Below are 26,429 nucleotides of genomic sequence, written 5' to 3'. Positions count from 1 at the left end.
CCTAGGAGTGTGCACCTCGAGGTGATTTGGTTTTTAAACTGCATTAATTAATTTAAATGTATGTCTGTGTTTGAAGCCTGAAGTAACATCTTCAGTCACTAGGTGGCAGACTTCCTAACCAGCGCATAGCTTTGCAGTCAATACAGCTTGAAGCCACAGGAGATTAGGAGGTTGAGAATTGTTTACAATTCTCCCCCTGCCCCCCCAAACCCCCTCCATGCTTGTACTTGCAATTCATGATAAGGTGACATGCATCCAATGAAGTGGAATGCAGTCCACACGACTTTTAGACCCCCAGTGACCCAACTTCTCTGGATGGTGTACAATACATGAAAAACGTAAAATGCAAACCATGAAAAGATGAATAAAAACAGTACATAATAAAGCCAAGATAAAACCAGCAGCAAAGAGTAAATACACTACAGCTCCTGCCATAATGAATGTGTTAGTCTTTGAGGTGCCGCAAGACTCTTTGTTTATATTAGGCCTAGACTAGTACGCTGTGTCCAACAGTGGTCAGACTGATGCTTTGGGGTTGCTCAGGAGCAGGGCACGAAGGCAACTGCTCTCTGTTGTATCTGTGCAGCATCTAGTACTAAGAGGTTGACTGTCACTGTATACCAGGGGTGGCCTCCACAGCTGTCGGTAAACTTTTCTGCAGTGAATTTGCTGCCAGCCATTCTTCATCATCATCATCATCATCATCATCATTATTATTATTATTATTATCTAAAAAGCCACCCACGTGGTGCACAGCAATTTAAAACAATGGAACCTTAAAACAAGAAAAACAAGAAAATTAGAAAAACAAATTTTGAACATTACAGCTACTATGTAATTTAAAAGGCGAGATTTAAAAAATGCATCTTCGCACCCATTCCAAAGGCCCAGAGAGTGGGGCCCAAACATGGTTCTCGAGGAAGCGCATTCCGCAATTTGGGAGCGACACAGGAGAAAGCCCTTTCACACGTGCCCAACTAATGGTCCTCTCCAGTCCTCAGAGTGGCCTCTCCTGCCGATCTTAACCACCGGGCAGGCTCATCATGAGACCGGTGGCCGCTTAGTTCATGAATGATTCCTTCCTCATCCCATTCCGCAGTGATATTCAAGCAGTGTTCCAGGAAATTCTGAGCTTCCTGAGAAGACTCCTGGAAATTCCTCAATGACAAATAGACGAACGGCAGACAAATGCCCCCACACCTATCATTGCCTGTCTTCTCTTGTAATGCATTTGGTGTTTTCTGCAGTGCATGCACAGTGGAGGCAGAATCAACCCAGCAGCCCACATAGACAAGCTTAAAACACCCCTGCTCACAATCCGGGCACATGGGTTTCTCAGTAGCCAGTTCATGCAGAGTATTGAGGGTATGAAAACACTGCCACACTGCACCCTTGCAAACAAGTTCCTAGATCTCAAGGAGTTTATTTAATTATCATTTTAAGTTTGCATGTCAGTGTGAAGTAATTTGTGTCTAAAAGGAAAGTAAAACAACAACAACATACTGTCTTCCAGTTTGCAATTAAAAAAAAAAATGCTGTTATGTCACCCAGAGGCATTACTGAATCGCCGCTGGCGACTAGGTGTGTGGCTATTTCAAAATCTTCTGCCTTCGGGTGAGTTTGACATGTCCCTTCATGTGAAATTATGGAAATCTTACAGTCAAGGAGAAAGGATGATTCTGATCCGATGTTCTGTTGTGTTTTGTTTATATGGGACAAAGCATTACTCATCTCATTGGCGATGTGTGTGTGCACACTCACCAGTTGCTCTCTAACAAAGAACACTCATTTCCACCTCCCTGGCTTTCCCTCTCTGAGTTTGCTGTGGCTGGCTTAGGTTTAACCCCCAGCTCGTGCCCCTAACGTGCCATTGATCCTTGCGGGGAGAAGACTGCAGCTTGCCCTTCCGCCCTTCCGAGAGCGCAGGGCAGCAGCGGTGGGGGTGCACCTCCGCCAAGTCCTCTTTCTTTCTTTCTTTCTTTCTTTCTTTCTTTCTTTCTTTCTTTCCCTGGATGGACCGGAGTGCTGAGGGACGGCCTGCATTGCTTCATCGCCTAGCAATGCACAGATGGACGTCCCCGTTGGAGGGATCCTCCCGTTCGCAGGAAGAGCTGAACAGTGGGAAAAATGAAACCTCGTCATGACCAGAATGTTCCTTGGCTCCGTTCTTTCTTTATCACTAAGGTGGTGTTCTGATCACCTTGAGTTGCATTGGCCCTGAAATTGAGCATGCAGCGTCAGGAACAGAATACTGGTAGATAAGAACATAAGCAGAGACATATTGGATCAGACCGAGGGTCCATTTAGTCCAGCATTCTGTTCGCACAGTGGCCAACCAGCTACCCGCAGGAAACCCACAAGCAGGGCATGAGCACAACAGCTCCCTCCCACCCATGTTCCCCAGCAACTGGTGTACACAGGCAGACTGCATCTGGTATTGGAGGTAGCACGTAACCATCAGGACTAGAGCCTTATCCTCCATGAATTTGTCCAATCCCCTTTTAAAGCCATCCAAACTGGTGGCCATCCTGTGGTAGCAAGTTCCATAGTTTAACGCTGCGCTGTGTGAAGAAGTCCGTCCTTTTATCTGTCCTGAATCTCCACCAAATCAGCTTCAGGGGAGGACGCAGTTGGGTTCTAGTATCATGAGAGAGGGAGAAAAATATCTCCCCTTCCACTTTCTACACACCTTTCTACACATGTGCACCTCCATCATGCCTCCCCTCACTCGCCTTTTCTCTAAGCTAAACGGTCCCAGATGTTGTCCCCTTTCCTCATAGGGGAGGAGGGGTTCACGATGGAGTGAGGCAGCAATTCACAACTGGAAGCGATAAGCTTTCGAAATGGCTAAACAGCACGTTTGGGGGCTGTGTTCTCCGTAGGCATTCCACTGTAGCTTGCTTTCTCCAAAGAAAGGTGCGGGGGCTTAGGCGTGCTTTTGGTTAGGGAAGGAAGCCACAGTTCATTTGTTGCAAACTTGCAAGGTCGGACCCCAGATTAATTCATAGAATCATAGAATAGTAGGGTTGGAAGGAGCCTACAAGGTCATCGAGTCCAACCCCCTGCTCAATGCAGGAATCCAAGTCAGAGCATCCCTGACAGATGGCTGTCCAGCGTCCTCTTGAATGCCTCCGGTGTGGGAGAGCCCACCGCCTCCCTAGGTCATTGGCTCCATTGTCATATTGCTCTAACAGTCAGGAGGTTTTTCCTGATGTTCAGCCGGAATCCGGCTTCCTGTCACTTGAGCCCATGATTCCATGTCCTGCACTCCGGGATGATGGAGAAGAGATCCTGCCTTCTTCTCTGGGACAACCTTTCAAGGACTTGGAAGAGCGCTATCCTATCTCCCCTCAGTCTTCTCTTCTCCAGGCTAAACATGCCCAGTTCTTTCCGTCTCTCCTCACAGGGCTTTGTTTCCAGTCCCCTGATCATCTTCGTTGCCCTCCTCTGAACCCTCCCCAGCTTGTCTGCATCTTTCTTAAAGTGTGGTGCCCAGAACTGGACACAGTACTCCAGATGAGGCCTCACCAGTGCTGAGTAGAGGGGAACTAGTACTTCCCGGGATTTGGAAGCTATGCTTCTTTGAATGCAGCCCAAAAAAGCATTGGCCTTTTTTGCAGCCACATCACATTGTTGGCGGAGGATGATAGCAGTCGTAGGCCCACGCATCTGTGGGGCACACCAGGCTGGGGAAGGCTGGCGTCATCTCTTCAATCTGTGCAGTAACAAGCGAAATAAGCGACACAAGTCGGGAAGGCATTTCCTCTTGTGAATTCATGAGGGCTGGCGGGGAAGGAGCTGAGCTTCTTTGCTTTGCTAGGGTGCCGGGGGCGGGAGCAGCGATCCCCAGGGGGAGGTGTCGCTTGCCAGGATCTCTAACCCAGCTGGAGAGCCCCTTAAGAGAAGCCACATTCCTGGTGGCCCCTCCTCATCTGTGGAATGTTGACCCTGCTGGTCAGCTGCCCTTGGTGATCCTCGCCGCGGAGCGTGGCGAAAGCCGCCCAGCTCCAGGCTGGACTGTCAGCTCGCACCACCTTCCTCTGCTCCTTCCTCCATAGGTCAGCAAAGTTTGCTCCCTGCAGACGCTGGGACGAGCTGGAATGTTCTGTCAGCCCTGCTCCGTCTCAGGAGAGGCTCCCCGAGCCAGCGAGAGGCACAGCCAGAGAGATGCTCTAGTCCTGCAAAGGCAACGCGGCCAGGCCTGCGAAAATCCGGAGACGTCCCATCCTCAGTTTGTTTTAAGCCTTGCCAGGCATTCTCTGACTCCCGGGGGGGGGGGCAACACCTGGAGAGGAGGCACGGCATTCCAGGGAGGGAGAAGACCTTGCAGTGGGCCGGGCCAGAGCGGCTTTCCGCCCATGCTGCAAAGGAGCAGGACGCGTCTGGGAGCTTTGGGGTCCCGCAGCTTTTCCCTCTGTTCCCAGCTGGTTCCTTTCAGTCCAGTTCTGGTCCTTTTCTGACATCAGTGCTGCCTCCATGCTCGGATCCACAGATTTGGGCCTGGGGCGTGGATTCTTTGCGCTCCTGTGCCTGAGCGAGATTGCTGTTGGAAGGTTGCGAGGGGGGAGCTCAGGAAAGTGTGAGGAATGCAGCATGGCGTGGAGGGGGAGTTGGGTCCTCTTCTGGTGATTAGGGGGAGGTCTGGCCTTCATTTGCAACCCTGCCTTTGCTCACTGCCTCGTTTGGCTGAGCCCACTCGACTCCCGTCCTCTGGGCCCCGTCCTCTTGTTGCGTCGTTCGTGAGCCCTTGTACTGCAGCCAGTCCAGCTGTTCTCCACCCCGAGATGTGTGTGCGATTTTGGGAATTGGGAGAGCTGGAAGGGGATTGGACGAGGAGCATATGCAGCTCTGTAGATACACTGTGAACCGAAGCCCAGTCTTTCAAGCAAGTGGGGAAGTACTGTTGCTTGGGGCAGAGAGCATAAGCTTTGCATGCGGATGGGCTCAGTCTCCCGGCATCTGCAGATACTGGCTGGTGCCGGTTCAGATGGAACAGGGGTCTCTTTGGGAATAAGGCAGCTTCCTAGGTTCCTGTTTAAATCAGCCCTTTATTCCAAACCATGAGGACTAGAATCTTACTATTTTTGTTTAGGGAAAGGGCTAAGTGGTGGCATACATACTTTGCATGAAGGAAGCCCCAGGTTCGATCTCCAGGCAGGGCTGGTAATGAACCCCCCACTCACACACGCCTCTGAAACACTGGCCATCTGATAGCTTCCCATCCTCCAGAAGAAGCGCAGTATGAGTGCTCAGATGCCGTTGCACAAATGCTGAATTTGCAGCAGGGGTGCACAATTTCTCCAGGTGAGCTGGTGGGGAGGGGGGCAGGGCTGGGCTGGGGTGGGAAGGCTCCAGCAAGGCTTTTAAGTTGCAAGCCCCTGGGGCTTTGACAATCGTGGTAGCCCCCGCCCCTTCCCCGTGGTGAGCAGAATAAATCCTTATTTGCATAGATTATTCAGGCCGATGCATTTGAATTATATAGGCTCAGAGGCGTGGTGCGTGAAAAGATGCCCATGCTCAGAACTCAACCTTCCATTCCAGGAAACTTGGATTCCGCAGCCTGCGTATATAAAGCTCAGTTCCTTATATTGGCATCCTTTATATTGCTTTTGCTAGTCACAGGGCATTATGCAGGCACTGTCATTACTCAAACTCATCCCCCTAGGTTTCACTGCCTGCATGCTTTTGAGTCTACCATTGCAGCCATAAGGACTAGAAGCCTGTTTTTTAAAAACAAAAGAACTAAATTCTGAGACCACTCTCCCCCCCTCTCCCTCTCTGTCTTGCCTACGAAGTAATCTTTCTTTAGATCATAGAATAGTAGGGTTGGAAGGGGCCATCAGGCCATAACAAACAAAACATAAGAGCAGGCAAGCTTAGATCTATGAATAAGAAGAGCAGTCACATGTTGTCAACATGCTTTTCCCCTGAGATCCTCCAGAATAGGTTGGTAAGATTCTCTCTCTCTCTGTCTCTCTCCCTCCTTTTGTCACTCCATTCATTTTCAGTATTAAAGACCTTGCTTGTTTCATTAATCATTTGGAATAAAAATCACATCCAGTTTGCTACTCATTTGTTCCACTTCTATTTGTTTCACGATTCATGTTTGTGCTTATTGTAATTCACTCTCCACACCCCCCGAAAAAAACCCTTTTGTTTTTGCCTCTCACAGTGGCTGCCATTTTGTTTCCCCAGAATGCCCTGGATGGATGTTGCATTTTTCTGGGAGGAAAAATGGATGCATTTTTTTTTCCTCCTAAAATGTTGTAATATCCAAGGAAGCGTTCAAAGAAAACAAAGTAGCAGCAACCCACCGGAATGACCTCTGCTATGGCTACCGCCAGAGAAATGGGAAGGATGATTGGGTATAAATGGGGTACTGGAAATGGTGCCCATTTCTATTCAGTACTCATTGCATTTGTTTCGGAAGGGATGCAGATGGAACTGACCGGGCCCCCTTTGTCCAATTTTTCATGTGTTCCAAGATGAATGTGCACCCCTAAATTACTGCATTCGCATGGTGCTGCATGTAGAATAATAGAATCATAAAATAGTAGGATTGGAAGGGGCCTACGAGACCATCGAGTCCAACCCCCTGCTCAGTGCAGGGATCCAAGTCAGAGCATCCCTGACAGGTGGCTGTCCAGCCTCGTCTTGAATGCCTCCAGTGTGGGACAGCCCACCACCACCCCGGTTCCAAGGGAACTGGTTCCATTGTCATATTGCTCTCACAGTCAGGAAGTTTCTCCTGATGTTCAGCCGGAATCTGGCTTCCTGTCACTTGAGCCCATGATTCCGTGTCCTGCACTCTGGGATGATCGAGACGAGATCCTAGCCCTCCTCTCTGGGACAGCCTTTCAAGGACTTGAAGAGCACTATCCTGTCTCCCCTCAGTCTTCTCAAGGCTAAACATGCCCAATTCTTTCTGTCTCTCCTCATCGGGCTTTGTTTCCAGTCCCCTGATCATCCTTGTTGCCCTCCGCTGAACCCTGTCCAGCTTGTCTGCATCCTTCTTAAAGCGTGGTGCCCAGAACTGGACACAGTACTCCAGATAGGCCTAACCAGTGCTGAGTGAGGGGAACTAGTACTTCCTGAGAGATTTGGAAGCTATGCTTCTATTAATGCAGCCCCAAATAGCATTTGCCTTTTTTGCAGCTACATCACATTGTTGGCTTATATTCAGCTTGTGATCGACAACAATTCCAAGATCCTTCTCGCTTGTAGTGTTGTTGAGCCAAAAATCCCTCATCTTGTAACTGTGCATTAGAGCTGTGCTGGATCAGACCGAAGGCTGGCGAGTGCAGCATTCTGCTCCCACAGTGGCCAGCCAGGTGCCCCAATGGGAAGCCCACAAGCAGGACATGAGTGCAACAGCATCCTCCCACCAATGTTCCCCAGCAGCTGGCAGACAGAGGCATACTGCCTCTGGTACTGGAGGTAGCTCATAGCCTCTATGACTAGAAATGATTGATACCCCTCTTTTTTAATTTAATATTACATTTATGTCCTACCTTTTTTCCACTTTCAAGGAACCCAAGGCGACTTACATAATCCTCCTCTATTATATCCTCACAACAACTGTGTGAGGTAGGTCAGGTTGAGAGTCAGTGACTGGCCCAAAGTCACCCAGTGAGCTTCATCGCTGAGTGGGACTAGAACCTGGGCCTCCCTAGTCCAGCACTCTAACCACTGCACCACACTGGCTCTTCTCTGTGATTTGGTCTAATGTCCTTCCTTTTGAAGTCCTCTAAGCTGGTGGACATCGCCACATCTTCGTTCTGGGCACCATCTTTTAAGAAGATAATTGACAAACTGGAGCAGCGGTGCTGAGCCTCTTTCAGCCCCAGAGCTGAATTCCATTCCGGAGAAGCTCTTGGGGCTGTCTTCCAGTGGTGGGCGGGGCAAAAGGGGCATGGCCAAAATGCCCCAAATACCAGCATCTTTTAGCGTGAGGCCAGTAATGAAGCCATATCAGAGCCATTGCAACCTTTTAGAATGGGGGGAAACGGTAACACTGGGAAACCAGCGAGTGATGGGCACTTGGGGAAAAGGGGCGTGGCCTTTTGGGGAACCTTAGAGGGCTCAATTGGGACCCAGGGTAGGCTGGATTTGGCCCAAAGGCCTGACGTTGGACACCCCCAGACTAGAGGCTGCTCAGAGAAGGGCGACGAGGAGTGTGAAGGGTTTGGAAACCCAAGTCCTATGAGGAACAGTTGAAAGAGCTGGGTGAGTTTTGCCTGGAGAAGATTAAGGGGAGACATGAGAGTGGCCTTCAGATACCTGAACAGCTGTCATGCAGAGCACGGAGCAGAGGTTTTTCATCTTTTTGCTCTCGAGGGCATGACTTGAACCGATACATGGAAACAGCAGGGAAGCAGATTTCGGTTAAACATTAGGAGAAACGTCCTAATGGCAAGAGCTATCCAACGGGCTTTCCTTCTCTGGAGGTGTTTACGCCAGCTTTCCCCGGCCTAATGCCTTCCAGATGTTTCTGACTCCAATTCCCATCAGCCCCAGCCAGTTTGGTCTATGGTCAGGAATGCCGGGAACTATAATGACTCTGCTCCAGGTTTCAGTCAGAACTCTACAGGAGCTCTCCAAGGTGGCCCACTGACATTGGAGCCACCAGCCTCCACTAGTCGCAGTACGAAACACTTGCAGGGCGCCAGGCTGGTTGAAGGAGCAGCTGTGGACGGCCATCCATCAGCGATGCTGTGCGTGCAAGATCCCTTCACTTGGCAGTGAGCTGGACTAGATGACCTCCAGGGGACACTTTGAACCTTCTGTGATTCAATGTAGGTCAAAACCAGGTCTTTGAATGGTGACCAGACTAGTATGTGGGAAGAATGTAAGTTTAGGAATCCATGTGCTGGTGTGTGTGTTGAAGTAACGGCACATCTGTGCCTGTGGACTGGGTTTGCAAGCTTTGGAGCGCCAGCCAGCCTCGTGCAGCGATTGCCAAGTTGCAGAAGGGTGGAGTGTGGCGCGGCCTCGCAGTGGGACGCAGCCAAACGGGGCAGCTTGGCCTCCTTCGGCGGAGAGGGAATTGCGTGGTGTGTTTAACCTTGGCTTTTAAAGTTTCCTTCGGTCTCCTGCTCTCCTTTCCCAGGGATGCGCCCTTCTCTTTCTTTCCAAAAAAGCCACGGCCAAGCGACGGAGAGAGGCTCAATGATTTTTATCATCTTTTTGGGGTTGTTTTTGTTTTTAATCATGAAGTAACAAGCGGAGAATGTTACTGTAAATTGCCCGAGCCAAGATGGGAAGGGTCGCGCTCGTGCAGGGTTTCTGCAAAGCAAAGTTTGTTGCAAGGAAAAAATAGATTTCTTAATTTTTTTTTTTATTATAGAGAAGGTTCCATGGCCTGTCTTGTTCTTCAGCCCCTTGCTTGACTTTGCTGCCCTCCAGCTTCAGGTGGGTGAAGGCTGTGGTTGGTCAGTAAAGAAGAGAGGGCACTCTGCACATCCTCAGAGGCTCTGTCTTGTTGTTGTTCTGGCACTGAGAGCCCTATGGGATTCTGAGGTTCAAAATGACCCCTGCCCGGGATCAAGCCTTCGGTCCTGCCCCCTAACACAAACAACGTGGCTGAACTTCGCCTCCGTCCAGATCAGTTGCCATTTGCACCTGGGGCCTGCTGGCATGTATGGTGAGGCTGGAGGAAGAAGTGAGCAAAGCGATGTCTTGATTCCTCCTCTATGTGCAGGACCAGCCTGCCCGAGCGTTCCATCAGCTGACCTGCAAGGGCCAAGTGCTGTCCACCAAGGCCTGTAGAAGCCCCAGCTGTCTCCTCAGTCTGTGCAGCTCGTCTCTTGGCTGAGGACCGGTAGTGGTGTGGGAAATGCTGAAAGTGCTCATCGTGAGAGTCTCCACGGCCTCGCCTGCAAGGAGAATCCCAAAATGCAGGCAGCTGGGCGGATCCGTATCAACAAACCAGTTCTAGCTGTTTTCATCTCCGCCAGGAGCAGGTCTTTGGTCAACCTGATGGGTCTGAATTGCCCATTCAAGACCACGCCACCCCCAAATACTTTGCACTGCAACAGGGAACAATATTTTGTCGCTGGGAAAATTCATTTGCTCACAGCTATGGCGAGGGTTGCAGCTCAGCTCAGAGGCAGCAGGGAAATCTGAACGGGGTGGCCGATGACGTCAGCGTCCCTGCTAATAAAAAAGTCTTGGTGCTGCCTCCCTGAGAGTCCTGGATCCGCTACGCCTCCGCTCCTGCGGTCTTCCCCTGGTTGATGTCTTGGATCCTTGGTAAAAAGAATTTGCCTGCCACAACCGTTCCCCCCCCTCCCCCATTTTAGTTTGTGACATTTTGGGTTGACTTTTTAATATTGTTTCAGCCATTGGCCATAATAACAGTCACGGCAATCGGCATTGATGGCGTGTATTGAAACGGGGGCAAAAACCCACAGAAAAGTGGTACCTGAACCCTCTTTTTAGACCGCATCCAGAAATCTTACCCTTTCAGGTGTTTTTTTTCTTTGCACCAAGACAAGACCCTGCTCTACATCTTCAAAGATCGTTTTGCAAAAGGAGGGTAGAAGCCAGATTACTCTTCAGACACAACGTTCCTTGCTCCCCCCTCTAAAAACGTACATAAATGCCTTCCCAGCTTCAGCTGTCTTGGCAGCATCGGTCCGTTCTATTCATTGTTCTTCTTAAAAGTGGTTTGTTGGACAGTTCGCTGTGTCCAACCTGGTCTGCAATTCGTCTCATGAACGCATCTTCCTCAGTCTGTTGCTTTTGCGGGATGCTTAATTCCGCAGGAACATTTTCCGTCACCACCCCCGCAAGAGTTCTTGGAGATCCCCCTCCCCTCAAATCCCAGATCTTAATCTTAGAGCAAACTTGGCAGGCCGGGGGAAATGGTAGAAATACACCCCCTTCCTTTTTCGCTCTCCCCCACTGGTATAATTCCCGCCCCACCTTTTTTACGCCAGGGCCGTCCTCGCAAATGGCTAGAGGGCCGTAAGCGCCGAAAGGCTTAGAACAGGCTAACTGACATGCCTGGGAGTTCATGGAAGGAGAGGTGAACGTGATACCTTCCTTCCAGTCCCTGGTGCACAGCTTGTTTGCAAACAATTCCATCCAACGTACCCATCAAGCTTCGGTCGGTTAGCCAAATCTCCCGCCAACCTGTCACCCCTTGCCTCTCAACCCCTGATGGGATTAGCTTGGTGAGGGAAACATTATCATGTCTTCAAGGCCATAGGCAGCTTGTCCCAGAAGCGACTTAAAGCTAATCTCCAGAAGCAGAAAGGTCGTCCCCCCACCCCACCCATGAGCCAGAGTATTTTGGCTTCAGACCACGGCATTTGAGCAACTGTGGGGTGGGCCTAGGGCCCCATGTCTTCCGCATGAAAAGCAGGAAAGGATTCTTCAGTGTAATTGTGCTTCTGGAATTGCCGTGAGGTTAGCGACAAGGCCTGGTTAACCTGGAGTTCAGTCAAGTTACTAGTCCTCTTCGCGAGGCTGCCCTCCTCCACAATGATACCCACCTTAGCCACGTGGTTTAAAAGGAAAGCAGAGAAAATGAGAGAGAGAGACCCAACTTCAGGGAAACTTCCATTCTTTGGTTGGCCCTTACTCATTGGGTGACCAGGAAAGTGGTCGTTTTCCAGGTCTGTGATGAAATCTGTCAGTCCAGTTCACTAAAGAAGCCCACTCCGATGTGGGTGTGAGTTCACATCTCCCCACGATTGCCCCATAGATTTGTTGAGCTATGCAGAGACTGTGAGTTCGAGTCCCACCAGGGGATGTAACCCAGTGCTATTTGCAAGTAGAAAGGCACGTAGAGAGTAGAACTGTTATCCCCCTGTTGTGAGTAAAATTGGCTAGACACCTGGGGTCGGATCCAGATTCAGTGATACTTAGAAGTGACCCATTGAAATCACTGGGACCTCAGTTAGTTGTGACTGGATCTGGCCCAGGGTGTCTGTGTGTAAATGGATTTCCTTCCCTTGTAATATGCGACTTGACTTGCTTGCCTGAGTTATCTGGAGTTGCTTTGGAGCTTTAGCTGGGAATCTCTTGGACAGAGGAGGCTGGGATTTGACTTGATCGGCTTCTTGGGGCTGTGTGTCTTTGGCCCCCAGGACCCTCTACAGGCGCAGGAAGGAACCGGTATGCCAGTGTCAGCCTTTGCGACTGACAGGCAGTATGAACTCTCTGGATTGGCCAAGCCTGGTATAACTGCTGGGAGCACAGGCTTCTGATCTTGCTTGGCCACGACCTTTCGCCTGTTGTGTTTTGCGCTCCATTGGAAGCCCCCAGTTCTGGCAATGGACAGTGGAGACCCTGTGTTGAAAAGCCCCCAAGCCTGCTCCTCCCAGTCTGGGCTTGACGTACTGAAGTGCTTCCCGTGATGTATTTCCATATACGACACGTGGTGTTAGCAGTGGATGTCTTCCACACAGACTGGTGCAAGTCATGTGGCGTTTGAAACTGGAGATGTTGAGGACGACTAGACCTGGGGTGCTTCCAGATGGAGGGATCTCGGCGCTACCAGTCAAAAGACACTGTGCAGCTATTCCACGTTTTCCTCCTTAATGGATTTGTGTGTGTGTGTGTGTGTGTAAAGGAACAGTGGGAAAACATGGGTGGTGGTGGTTACAAGCGGAAGACGTCATCATCTTGAACACCTACACCCCGTATAATTCTGTGAATGAGGCAGTGCGGTTACATGGCAAAAGCATTGCCTGGAAGAACCCTTGGGGGAAAAATGCCTGTTGCAGGCCTGTATTAGGAGCTCTCCCAGGGAGCTGTATATAACCTTGTCAATCAACCTGTTGACTTAACATTAGTGTAGAACCTGAATCGGTAGCCAAGGTTCAGCGGACGACACACTTTTTTCTTCTTGCAGTCATGGCTGGTGTAGCTCAGTCTGCCTGAGTTGGGGTGAGGGAGGTGCGGATCCGCTCTCTTGGGCGTGTTGACCTTTCAGCCATGTTTGGATTCAACAAAGCGGCGACCTTTCCCACACGTCTCAGAGCCAAGGATGCTATTTCTAAAGTAACCGCCTGGTTGTCCCGCCTGATTTGGAAAGATAAACGGGGAATGTAGCGGGGTATATTTGGATTGGCCATTTGATACGGTGCCACGTAAGAAAGATGTGGATGTTTCCCAGCGGGATAAAAATACCCAGGGCTGGATTAAATCAGGGTCAGGCAGACAAAGGGAGCGAGGGCCGAACTTGGCGGAGGTGAGAATCCCTGTGAGAATCCATGGTGACCCTGTGCAAGCCGGAGGATGTCTCTGGTTTCTTTTCTTTCACCCTGGCAACCGCAGCAGCAGGACCAGTCCATGTGTATGATTGCACCACCCTTAGACATCTTGGTTCAAATGGATGATGCTTGCAGAAGGAGGATGAGCAGGAATAGAAACGAGAGGGAGGACTTGTGTTATGGGGGCGGGGGTGTTAAAGAAACTGGGGGACACTGTTGTGCTCTGCAGCCATGCTTTTCATGGTTGCAGCTGCTGCTGTTGTTTTATGTAGTGCCTCTGTGTGTATGGCGCTGTACGGAGTTCAAGAGGTCTCTGCCTCATGGGCTTTACAGTCTAGGGCAGGGGTGGGAAAACCTGCACATCCAGCAGTCAGGGATGATGGGAGTTATATCCCAGCAACATCAGGAGGTTCCCCACTGCTGCAGTATAGCCTGGGAACTAAGCTGACCAGCAAATGTGATGGTTGTTATTGTTATTTTATTACATTTATATCCTGCCTATTTTCCTGTTGCAAGGAACCCAAGGCAGCATACATGATCCTTCCCTGCTCTGTTTTATCCTCACCTACTGTGAGGTAGGTTAGGCTGAGAGTCAGTGACTGGCTCAACGTCACCCAGGGAGCTTCATGGCTGCAGTGGGGACACGAAACCGGGTCCCCCCGAGTCCTAGTCCAACACTCTCTAATCATGATGCCACACTGGCTCTCGGTGTTTTCCTGTGATTTCAGTGAGTCATCACGGGAGGTCATTCCCGTGATGACCTCATGGGAACTCCAATGGACATGGAAGATAGTTGGACTGGAAGCCCTGTAGACAAAGACCAGGCTGCTCTTTGGACAGTGCCTGACACCCCGTGACAAATTAGTTTGGAGGGCGAGGGGTAGCTTGGTACCAACTGGAAAGGGCTCAAAGTTCCTTCCATCCACTGTTCCCCAACCTGGCGCCTTCCAGATGTGTTGAACGACAACTCCCATCGTCCCTAGCCAGCAAGAGAAGGGGCTGTAGCTCAGGGTACAGCCCCTGCTGCACATGCGGAAGGTCCCAGGTTCGATCCCCAGCAGCATCTCCAGGTAGGTCTAGGAAAGAATCCTGCCTGAAACCCTAGAGAGAAACTGCTGCCAGCCAGTGTCAACAATACTGGGCTAGATGGACCCAGGGCCTGACTCGGTATAAGGCAGCTTCCGATGTTCCTATTTAAATCAAGACTGTATTCAGAACCATGAGGACTAGAATCTTACTTTATTATTAAGGGAAAGGCCATAGCTCAGTGGCAGAGCATCTGCTTTGCATGCAGAAGGTCCTAAGTTCAATCCCAGGCATCTCCAGGTAGGGCTGGAAAAACTCTTGCCTGAAATCCCAGAGAGCTGCTGCTGCCAGTTTCAACAATATTGGGCAAGACGGACCGAGGGCCTGACTCGGTATAAGGCAGCTTCCGATGTTCTTATGGGCTGTGGGTGGTGGGAGTTGTAACCCAACATGATCCATGCTGTCTGTAGATTATGGGAGTTGGAGTCCAGTGCGTCCAGAGGGCGCCAGGTTGGAGAAGGCAGTTTTCATCTGATGCCCTTTGCCCAATGGCAGGACCGTGCAGGAACTCCCCCACGTAGTCAATCCACCTTGCCCCAGTCATTTTGCATTGCTTCCGGAGCGTAGTGGCAAGACTCAGCGACTGTGTCCCTTTTTTCTTTTGTTTTTAAAGTCCCCTTTGAGTTCTTGTTAAACGAGAGAGGCTGGATACGGATGACAATGAGCAAAGCTACCCTTGAAGGGTATGACCCAGCCTAAAATTCCAGGTCCTGAAGATCCCCTTGAATCAAAGGGCGGGGATCTCCTTGGTTATTTATTGAATTCGGGTCTTGCTTTTCTGCTTGCAGCATGTCCGAGGCCACTTCCGATAAAAATGGTAAAAAACACACACACAACCTCATGCTATAATTCAAATTAAAACCACATCAAAAATACAAATTGCAAGGCGCAGCAGGGGTTGGGGAGGGAAACAGAAGATTTAATAGAGGTAAGGTGACTAAAAAACTTGCTGGAACGGCACGGTTTTGCTGCTCGTTTTAAAAACGGGCCGAAGCGGCTCCAGACATACCTCTCTAGGGATGCTGTCCTGTCTGGGTGCCTGTTTCTGTAAAAGGACGTGCTTCATTCTTCCACCACAGTTGTCAGGACTTAAAAAGTGCTTTGCTTTGGCTGGATCAGAGTGCTGACGTGCTGCTTTTGGGGCTGAAAGTGCCTTGTGGAGATTAACGCTCTCCTTTTCACAACCGTCCTCCGGGGCAGGCCAGTGTCATCACCCGAAAAGTACAGCTATGAGGGGAAGACATTGGCTTGCTTGAGGCCATTCCTGGTTAGTCCAGGGCCGAGGTGACATTCGAACTGACAACTTCTTAGATCCCGTCCAGTCTTTCGGCTGCTACGCCAGCCTTCAATAATACACCAAATAATGAGTCAATAAAAAATCTTAAAATGACTGAATGATTGACAACACAGTTCACCCTGGAAGACTGTTGTTGCTGCCTTGAGGACTAGAACCTTTTTTCTTTTTCTTTTAAACGCTGAGATGCTCTGTCTGGCTCCGTATTCTGTGCTTGTACTTGCAAATTGTGCTCATAGGATAATTAGACCAGATGGTCTTTTCTGAGTCTTGGGAAGGGTTCTGCAAGCAGATCTGAGCCGTGGGGCACAAAGGCAAAATGAAGTTGGCAAGATGAAGGAAGGAACAACCGCTCATTTTATGAGCCAATTTCCTAATTCCCTTTTCTGTTTCTTCCCCCTCTCCCCGCTCACCTCCCTCCTTCCCTTGAAGTACGAAATGGCTGATTATGAGTCACCAAGTCCAGATAAGCGATGTTGAGTTTCCTTCTCCTCTGATTATTTTGAAAGGTCAATGAGGGGTTAAAAGTTCAGAAAATGTTCAAAGGTTTTAATAGAGAGCCCCCCCCCATTCCCCAATACCTCCCTCCTCCCCATTTCCCCCTTAACAGGCCCACTTCTGTAAGTCAATATTTAAGGGTGGCGGCGGGGGGGGGGGGAGGACGACAACCTTTCCATTGTTCTGGGTGTTGACTTTATGCTGATGTTTACTTTTTTTAAAAAAATGTTCCTTTAAGGCACTGGAAAGGTCATTAAACGGGGGTCTCCCCAGGGAGAGAGGAGCTTTGCGGCCAAGATGGACAGGCGGAGGGGATGCTGAGGCTGCAAGGAAGTTCTGTATTCCAAGGGGAAGGCACGGATTGGAAGACGATGGGGACATCAAACCAAGCCTGGATTGGCAGGTAAAGGGGCGTCCCTCGTGCGGGTGGGGGTCTCTGTCTCTCTTTCTCTCCCTGATTCTTTTCAAGACCTACAGCATTCAAGAAATTGAAATGATCATTTCTTCATGTAGCATCATCCACGTATGTGGCGTTTTTCAAAGAATGAGCCTACGGGTCGCTGCCCCAAGAAGCTTACAATGTGGCAACATTTTTTAATTTAAAAAATGATTTGTATCCTGCTTCTCAAACACTGTTCTAAAGTGGCTTTCTGTACAATAGATAGAGTTAATTTTTCTCTGCGCTCAGGCGGAGGGCTGTATCCAATTTGGCCTCTGTGCGATTTCACTCAGCCTTCCCCAATCTGATGTCATCCATATGTGTTTGTCTACATTTCCCATCATCCACTGACCAGCATGGGCAGTGACCTTGCCCGCTGGGGATGATTGGAGGTGTAAGCCTGCGCATCTGAGATCGGGGAAGGATTGGTTTATTTGTCTATTTCCCCAGTTTCCAAGACATTTATGCCCAATCCTTCAATTGCTAGAGTTTCGGCCTTTTCCCAACAATTATCCCATGCTGTCTTAGCTGCCAGCAGATGATTCATGGTAGGAGGCTTAGAAGCACATGGAAATATTCCCATGAAGGAGATTCGGTTCTATAATCAATAGATCAGAATCTGAGCCAGTCCCGAGTTATCAGAGAAAAGTAACTTCTGATTCACGGGTGCAGAACCTTACATCTGGGGGCCAAATCTGGTCTTATGGGATTCCTCAGATGGCCATACACCCTCCCCCGGCTACACCCTCTTTCCCCCAACAACCAGTCGTGTGGTGGTTTGCTGGTGTGTGCAGCTTTTTCCCCTCTCTAAAAGGTTGGCATGTGTCTCCTAAGGCTTAAGTTCTTGGCAGGAAGGGCCATAAGCTAAAATGTGCTGGTATTTTGGCATGCCACACCCCACAGGGCTGGACTGGAACCCCCCAGGCAGGCTGGAGGTTTAGCACCTCTGGCTTAGATGTTCAGACATAAAGCTTAAGTTATGCATCAGGCTGTGGATTAAGTCCTGAACGTGCTACTAAAAGCTTTGCTATTTTCAGTAAATTGGGAATAAGGTCATTGTTTTCCCTTCTTGTGTTCCTTTTGAACTATACCCATAAACCCCAACTCCTGGCATGGTCTGTTTTTGGAATCTGGACCAGGACCTACTCACGTGCCTCCAAGGTTTTGTCCTCACCATAGTGAGGACGGGAAGCCTGCCCCCTGCTCCACGCTACCGCCCCCCTCCCCGGCCACTTTTTTGGCTTTCGTATTCGTACTGCTGGAGATAATAGGGGCTCAAAAGCTCCCTGGCTTCTAAGCCTTAAAAAAGAAGAAGAGGTTGTTTGGCAGGGTCAAAAAGGAATCCTTCTCCCACCTCCCAAAGCAGAGGCCGGCCAGGTGCGGCCTGGAATGTCTTTTATTTCCTGTGTGTCTGGAGCATTCAGGTAACAAGGTTCCCTGCGGGGCATGGGAAGCCAACGAGGGGAGGAACTGGCCTGACCTACCTACTGTGGTAGATCTGGTTTCCTCATTTTAATTTGCCTCCTGGATGGATCCTAATGGATGTGATGCCCAAACACAAACCATCATTACATTTTAGCTGCAAACGAAATGGGGACGCTGGTAACAAGCGGAAGGCGGCCATGAGCACTGAAGGGGGTGGAGTAGTGCTGCGCTGAACATTTCTCCCACATTTTTTTCGACTGTTCTCATTCAGTTGGATAGAAAAGACATTGCTTTCGAAAAGAAATTTCAAAGGAGGAGAACTTTCGGAGAGATTCTCATGGGTTGGCTTTGGGGTCCTTGTCCTTCTTTTGCTTATGAGGTAGCCAAGGGGTGTACATGAGCATCCTGTCTGTATTTGGACAATAATCTCTGTGGTGGCCGGCGGCCTCCTCAGCTTCCCGCACATCAGTTAAAGCCATCGTGGGGAAGACGTTGTGAGGCCATTCCCCCCATGGGGCTTTTTCGGTTCGGGAAGTGCAGTTGGCCTGGGAGGCTGCAGAGCAAGGGAAAGATGTGGGAGGGAGGGAGAAAACACCCCCAGCCCCCTCGGCCACCTTGCAGGGATTAGGTCAGCTCAAAAATACCACCCAAAGACGTTCAAAATCCTGCCTCAGGAAAGTGGAAGCCTCGCCGCAGCGGATGCTGTTGCCACCTCCAGCAGCAGCGCAGTGAACCAAAAACCCCGAGGAAAAAAGGAAGAAAGGAGCTGTGCTACAGCCCCTGCCGACCGTGAGCCCTCTCTGCGAGAAGCAGTTGGAGAATTTCTCCTCCCCTAGGAGAAATTCGGTGGAGTTGTCCCCCCAGTTTCTCTACCCACAGATAGGCTGGAGAATTTCGACAGGCCATTTGTGCACAGTTCGAGGGTAGAGAGAGACGAAAAGAGAGGCACTGATAGCGCTTTGTGGATTTTTCTGTGCAAAAGCGGTCTATGCAAGGATGAGGGCTCCCCAAGGAGACCATAGAGGCTGTACAGGGGGGCAGGCCCCCCAGATTTTCTGGGTGTTGTTTGCAGCCCACTTCTGAGTGTCTCCGTAGGGCAGGGGTGCAGAACCCCAGATGGCCACGCTGCCTTCCCCTCGTCCCTCCTTCCTCCCTGACCAATGGTCGTCCTTCTCATTGTCATCCCTGGTCGGCCATTTTGCATATTCAGAACTGAGATGGTGTCAGTGGGGAAAATGCAGGGGTCCGAGGGTCCTGGTGCTGCTGTCTTGTTGGGGAAGCCAACATTGTGGCCTGCCCAAAATGGGCCATGCTACAAAATGGCGGATGGCCTGGCTTTCCAAAGCTTGCCCACAGCTGTGTGAGGGTTTGTCAGAAGCTTCTAGAACCTTTGCCTGCCTATGACCCACAGTTCGTGTCCTGGCTGGCGGCCTTGACCATGGCTTTAAATTCCCTCTAGGGAGAATGTTTTCCTCCAGTCCTTTGGGGTGGCTGGTCCTCGTGGCTACCGGCCACCTCTCGCTTGACTGGGAAATCTGATTTCCTGTCCTTCAGACCTCAGCCTTGGGCGCTCCAGCTTTGGAAGGCCAAACATTCCCGACGGGAGGCTCCTAGCATATATAAAGATAGTGAAATACTGTGAAAAGCACTTTGTTTAGAAGCGGAAATACAAGCAGCGGTTCAGACCAAGACAGATAACCATCTCGGTTCTGAGGACGCTTGGTGGAATCAAAATGGCTTTGTTGATAATTGTTAAGGAAATATGCAAGGCAGGTTAGGTTCAACAGTCAGAAATTTATTAGAGCACCACACAGCTGTGGGAGTCCGCCAAAAAGAAAAACAGGGCATCTTTATACGTACTGAAACTTGGAGAACAAAGAAAACACACTATGCATGCTCAGAAACCAATTAGTTCTCAGTAACAGTCTTATCAGTACAGCTACATTATTATCTCTTACTTCTAAGGTCCTAAGCTACTCCGCAAAGAGAATGTCCTGCCTGCCCATAATGAGCAACTTACAATTACCTTCTCACCGTCAAACACACATACGGTTTTCCAATCCCATCAGGCACCAAACTACTCAAGAAGCCTAGTCAGGCCTACTTTCACATTATCTAAATGCTGAAATGGAGCAGCCTGGCTAAACCTCCCTGAGGAGGTGAATTCCACAGTTCTGTTGCAAAAATGTTCCCCACTGCCCCAGCAGAGGTGATGTATCTCAAACAGTGGCGGTGCTGGATCCAGGTTTCTGAGGGCCCTTCGGCAAGGCACCCTCAATGGGCCCTCCCTCAGGGAGTCGACCTCCTCATCACCATTGTCACCAGCCGCTATTGCATCTTCTCCTCCTCACCGCCACCATTGTCAGGGCCAGAGCGAGAGGCAGGTGAACAGCCAGGCTGCAGTGGGGAGAAGGAGGAAGAACAAGTCCCAAATGTGCAAATCCTGTGCACGCATTTTGATTTTTACGAGTGTTTATTTGCCGTTCCTCTGCTCCCCTGGCTTCTCAGTTGCGTGTGCTTGCGATGCTGGCGCCTGTTTGGTGCCAGTTTTGACACTTTGGCTGCAAAGTTTCCTTGGAAGGCCACCTTTCACATGTGTCCCCCCGGGTCAACATTTCTAAAAAGGGAGCTCCACTCACTGGACCATGTCTGGGAGAAGTTTGAATGAGTGTTAAGGCTTGGAGAATCATAGAACAGTAGGGTTGGAAGGGGCCTACAAGACCATCGAGTCCAACCCCCTGCTCGATGCAGGAATCCAAGTCAGGGCTAACAAACTGAAGGGCTAACAGAAGGGCTAACGAAGGGCCCTGCTGGATCAGACCAAGGGTCCATCTCGTCCAGCATTCTGTTCACACAGTGGCCAGCCAGCTGCCCACAGGAAATCCACAAGCAGGACATGAGGGCAACAGCACCCATGTTCCCCAGCAACTGATGTACATAGGCATACTGCTTCTGATACTGGAGGTAGCACATAGCCATCAGGACTACTAGCCATTGATAGCCTTTTTCTCTGAGAATCTGTCTAATCCCCTTTTGAGGCCATCCAAATTGGTGGCCATCACTATGTCGTAAACCAGGTAAGGCACAGCTGAAGATGGGGGCTTGTTCTTAGAATCAGTAGAGACATGGTTTTACTATCCAGAATGGCATTGTACCTAGATATGTGAAGGCCTGGAAAAAAAAATGGGGGGGGCCTGAAAAGATTGGGGGGGAACCTTCCCTCTCCCCTCCCTCCCAATTTTCCCAAAATCACTGGGGGGAAAACAGAAAAAAACAAACTTTCCCCCCCTGCTTTTCCCCTTCACTTTTCCTGTTTCCCCCCCCAGGCCTTCACATCTCTAATTGTACCCTTCTCCCCACAAAGGATAAAGTTTGAAGTCTGGGGGTGCTCCTTGAGTCTCATGTGACACCAGTGGGCAGGGGTTCCTTTTTCCAGTTTGGCACTCGGATATGGATTTGGCCTCAGTCTGCCATCTTTGTCCCCTGCGACTGTGATTCAAAGGTATACTGCTTCTGAACATGGGGTCTCCGTTTAGTCATCCTGAGTGAGAGACCTCTCCTCCTACATGAATTGCTGTAATCCCCTTTGAATGCACGTGGGTCATCGCCACATCTTGTGGTCAGGAATTCCACAAGGCTGTTGTTGCAGCTGCTGCTGCTAAGACTGACAACAACAAAACTGATATTTAAGACCTCTAAAGCACCCAACCTTTTCTAAGCACTGAGCAGATACTGAAAGATAAGAGATTCCCTGACTGCAGTCTAGCTGGCACGATACAAAAGGAAAAAGCTATGGGTAGGGCAGAGGAAAGCAAACATCAGAGCCATGTGCAGGGAAGCAAACTCCCTAAAGTTGCTCCTTTTCTGTTGAATGGACAGCGCCAGGCTGGTCTTCCTCTTATCCTGGGAGGCAGGCGGGGCTGCAGGTGAGATTTGAGGGTGGCGGCGGAGGGGCAGTTAAAATGATGCATTTTTAAAAAAACGAACAAGACTAAAACAGCGGAGAAGGTAAAATAACGCTGGCAACTCTGTCCATGCTGTGCTCGGATAGATGAACACGAGTGATGCCAAGTACAGAACCGAGCAGAAAGGTGGCAGCAGGATTGTTAATCTTGGAAAGAAAGGCAGCAGTGAAATGGTCTTGTCCATCTGGACCCCCGTCCCAAGCCAGGACAGCCTCTACAAAGCATCCCGACAAATTTCCTGTCCAACCTTTTTCTTGCAACCTCCCCGCCTGGGCCTGCCTCTCTGAGTCACCTCCACCTTCTTTGGCACACCTGTTTTCTGCCATTTCGATTTGCCGAGGTTGCTCTCTGGAGTGGGGTGTATGTGCGGCTGTTGCCCTGATGCAACGGGCGATAGCACCAGCTCCACTCCGGGCCCTGCCAAGGCAGTGTCTGAATCATCCTTGGCTTGACATGAGTGTTGTTTGGCGGCTGCACACAGCCATAAAATTCCGGCCTCTGATGTTGTTCCCCTCTCCTGGCTCGTGACTTCCTTTTGTCCAGGATGGAGGGGTTATTTTTCAGGCCAAGGACTGGGAAGTTGAGTGCGAGATCTCGAGCGAATGAGTCACCTTGGTAAAGTACAGGGCAGCCCGTTGGTCGCTGTGCAAAAAGAGGACAATGGCCAAAAATGTTGTGACGGGGGAGGCGGCGGCGGTGTGCATGTTTGAGGGTAAAGTGGAACAGCTAAATCCAGGGGAAATAGCCAAAAAATAAAATTAAAAAATATTTCTGAAAAAATATTTCGGAAGTAACCCCCCCCCCAACACACACACACACACACACACACACACCATACTTTGTTTTTTTAGATCTGCACACTTGTGTCATGTCAGGCACCATCTTAGAAGGGGTGTGAGAGAGTGCTTCTTTTAAAACAGTATTAGAAGAGGCATTCTCTTTTGTTTGGCGGAGAAGGGGAATGCCTCTTCTCCACTGCGAGTCTGAACTTGCCCATGCTTTCAGATCAGATCAGATCAGGAACCAGCTAAACCAGTTAAAAGCCAGCCATAAAAACAGACTGTGTATTGGGGAAGGGGGATGAGGCAGAGAGAGAATGGTGTGTCTAGGGCAGCCTGGTCCAGATGTGTTGGGACTACAGCCCCCATCATTCCTAGCCAGCACAAGTGTGTTAGCTGGGGGTTGTGAGGGTTGTGGTCTGACACATCTGGAGAGTGCCGGGTTGGTGAATTCTGATGTTAGGTGTTCTGTATTAATAATGATGATGATAATGTTTATAAACTGCTCCACATCAAAAGTATCAGAGTGGTGTACACAAACTAAGAACACACAAAAAATTCACACTAAAACCAGGAGCGTCAAGAGAACAGTGGGTGGAACTTAGTCATCAGTCAGGAAGTGTTTGCCTGAAAAGAAATGTTTTCAGCAAACACTGAAAACAACGCAATGTCAGTTCCTGTCTGATCTCAGCGGGGGGGGGGGGGGCGTTCCATAGGGGGGAGTCAGCACACTAAAGGCCCTATTCCTGGTAGATTCCAAATGGATCTCTGACCCATGTGGGATAGCCAGGAGTGGCTCTTCCGAGAAGGCGTACTTAAGGGAGAAGGCGTACCCTCAAGTATCCTGGTCCCAAGTTGTTCATTTTAAGATGGTATTAGAAGATACATCCTTGCCTGTGAGTGAGAGAAGGGGGTGCATCTTCTAGCACAGGGGTTGGTAACCTGAAGCCCTTCAGATGTTTTGGACTACAATTCCCAGATGCCCCAACCAACATGGCCAATAGTTGGATATTGTGGGAATTGTAGTCCCAAACGTCTGGAAGTCACCCCGTTGCCTAGCCTTGTTCTAAGATGACTTCTGCCACAAACAATTTATGCAAGTTCATCTATTAAAAACAATTAACATTAAAATAATAATAATCTGGCACCTCGTTAATGGGGGGCAGCTTTCTAGTTGATCAAAAGGGTTTGTTTTAAACAGATCCGAGATGCTGGATGCTTGAATGAGCGTCTTTGTTTAATGAAGTTATTGTCAAGCCGTTTCCAAACGAAGTGCCAGACCTGCAGGTTCAGCAATGCAGCGCTGTGAATCTAGGTCCACTTTCCCCAACCTGGCACCCTTGGACTGCAAATTCCATCATCCCCAGGCCAGCAAGTACAAGCTGTGTGGCCACGTGGGCTGGGGGTGGGGTGACGGAAGCTGTAGTGGGAATCTGGTGGGAATAGGGCGCCCCAAACTGCACAAGAGTGGGTCCGAAGTGTTTTGCGCCACTTGCTTCTCCCTGGGGTGCCAGGCCTGGCTGTGATGTGGCTGCTACAGCTGCTGCCCAAGGCTGTTCTGATCCAAGTGCTGGTGATGTGACTGTTGTGCAATTAATGAAGGTCCCCCTTGCCCCTGGGGTGGGTTTCAAATTAGAGACTTCGAGGGTGGGAAGGTTTGGCTGCTGGAAGGCATTTGACGTGGGGAAAGCTCTGTAGCTGTGCCAGTTATCTCTGCAGGAGACCCGGCTTCCAGCTTCTTAAAGGGAGTTTTTGGATGTGAGATTTAAGTCCTGTGCAGGCATTCACCTGCACATGCTAGGGCTAAAGTGGGGAGGGTAACATGGGCAAGCCCCCCCCCCCATCGCTGCATGCTCGGCTGCATCATAGATCTTTGCGCATTCAGGGCAAATAATTTAATAGGTGAATGCATTTACAAAGCCTTTTTCAGAGAGGGGACCTTGGAAGATTTGTCTCCCCGGGAGTCAAGCAGCTTTCCTCAATCTGGTGCCCTCCAGATATTTTGGACTTCAACTCCCATCAGCCCCAGTCAGCATGGCCAGTGGTCTGGAATTCTGGAAGCTGTAGTCCCAAAAATCTGGAGGGCACCAGATTGGGGCAGGATGGAATCATGTGTGCAACACGGTGTGTGCAACTCTGGGGCTGGGGCATGTCTGTGTTTAGCGAAATGTAGACTTCATAAATATTGCCCGTTCTGAGAGAATACCACCATATGTTTTTGGTGCCATGATACTCTTACGCATGGTCATCAGACAGAAACTTCGGAGATGTGTCCATGCGCATGGCGGGTGGGGGGAGCAGGCCCTATGCATTAAAAAGAAAATCCCTCAATGCACTTAGATGTGCCAGTGAGTATGAAAAGACTGCTGCTCTGCAGTTTTTAATGTTGATTGTATTTTCTTTAAAAAAACAAACATCTTTTTAATGAAAAGCTGCTCTTGGAGTTCTTTGGAACTGAAGGGTGGAGTACAGTACGTGTGTAAAATAAAACAAACAAAACCTCTTTTACTAGTTGTGTCGCCAGCGTCATGGTAAGTGTGAAAGAAGTCCAGAGGGGGCGAGGTTTGCATTTCTCCGAAAACTTTTGTGTTATCTACCGAAAAACGGCCAGCAGCAGGTTAAAGATGGACAAAAGAAGCGATCCTTTCCAGAGGGAATAAGAAACCTGCAGAACTCATTGCCACAGGTGCCAGAGGCGTTGATCTCAATCTTTTCACCCTTTAACTTTGGATGCTATGAAAATGTTGCCGCTCTTCACTTTTAAAGTTAACTGTATTTTCTTAAAAAAAAAAAACCCAAGCATTTTTAACTGAAAAGCTGCCCTTCGAATTCTTCGGAACTGAAGGGTGGGGTGCACTAAACGTGTAAAATTAAACACAACAAGCACACTGTTACAAGAGGGATCTCATTAAAAACAAAACACAGCATGGATTTAGTGCGGGGGTGTTGAACCCCGTTCATCCCAAGGGGTGAATGCCACTTCGGAGACACTCCCGATTTAGCGGTTGACCTGAAAACCTGAAGTCAAAACCTCCTGATGCTTAGGGAGGAAGTGCACCTCTTGACTATCAGACGATGACTATCAGTCTCCAGTAGAGATATTCCCATCATGCTTTGCTCCTGAAGCATCTGGCTGGCCCACACTGTTAGACCAAGTACCAGCTGACCCGTCCGGCTCAGCGTAGCAGTTCTGACTCTTCCTGTGTACGTGCGATTTGAAAAACTGGGACATTTGTAATTTTGGGAGCGATGGTGGGGGGCTGCGTTCCTCCCAGCAAAGGCAGCGAGAGCCACAGCGGTGAAGGCACAGTGCAAGCTGTCAGGGAGGCCCCCTCTTCTCACCTTGCTGGCAGCCGCAGCCTTGACCCAATGGAATCATGTTCTTGGGTTTTTTTCTTTCTAGGTTTTCCTTGGCTGGCTTCTCCTTGACTCTCTTGGTGATGGCAGCATGCCTCGGCCAAGCCGTCGGAAAGGTGAGTCACCATGCAACAATGGGCTTACTCACGAGTTGGCTAGGGAAACCCAGAAGGGATATTTGTGATGTGTTCACCCATGGAACTGTTGCCATGTCCAGCAGTTGCTGTCCAAGGAAAAGATTTTGGGGTTGTGGTGAAAGAAAATGCCAACCCGGTGTGCGGCTGCTGTGAAAAAGGCAAACTCTGTGTAATTAGGAAATGAATCGAAAACAACACTGCCGAGATCATACTGCCTTTATACAAA

The 26,429-nt window shown here is 49.7% G+C and overlaps 1 protein-coding gene across 1 annotated transcript in view; it reads left to right on the top strand.

Annotated features, from left to right (window-relative positions):
* ADAMTSL4 (ADAMTS like 4) overlaps positions 1 to 26,429 on the top strand; it is a 69,008-nt gene that overhangs the window by 11,751 nt on the left and 30,828 nt on the right. Inside the window, exons 2-3 of the mRNA XM_084824223.1 lie at positions 16,340 to 16,504; positions 26,113 to 26,182. Coding sequence (XP_084680349.1) covers positions 16,416 to 16,504; positions 26,113 to 26,182 — 159 coding nt within the window. The 5' untranslated portion in view covers positions 16,340 to 16,415. The remainder of the gene's footprint in view (positions 1 to 16,339; positions 16,505 to 26,112; positions 26,183 to 26,429) is intronic.

Source organism: Heloderma suspectum, chromosome 17, assembly GCF_057233095.1.
Source record: "Heloderma suspectum isolate Gila_16-S chromosome 17, 16-S_ref, whole genome shotgun sequence".
Classification (NCBI taxonomy): Eukaryota; Metazoa; Chordata; class Lepidosauria; order Squamata; family Helodermatidae; genus Heloderma; species Heloderma suspectum.
This window is presented reverse-complemented; position numbering and strand designations above follow the sequence as displayed.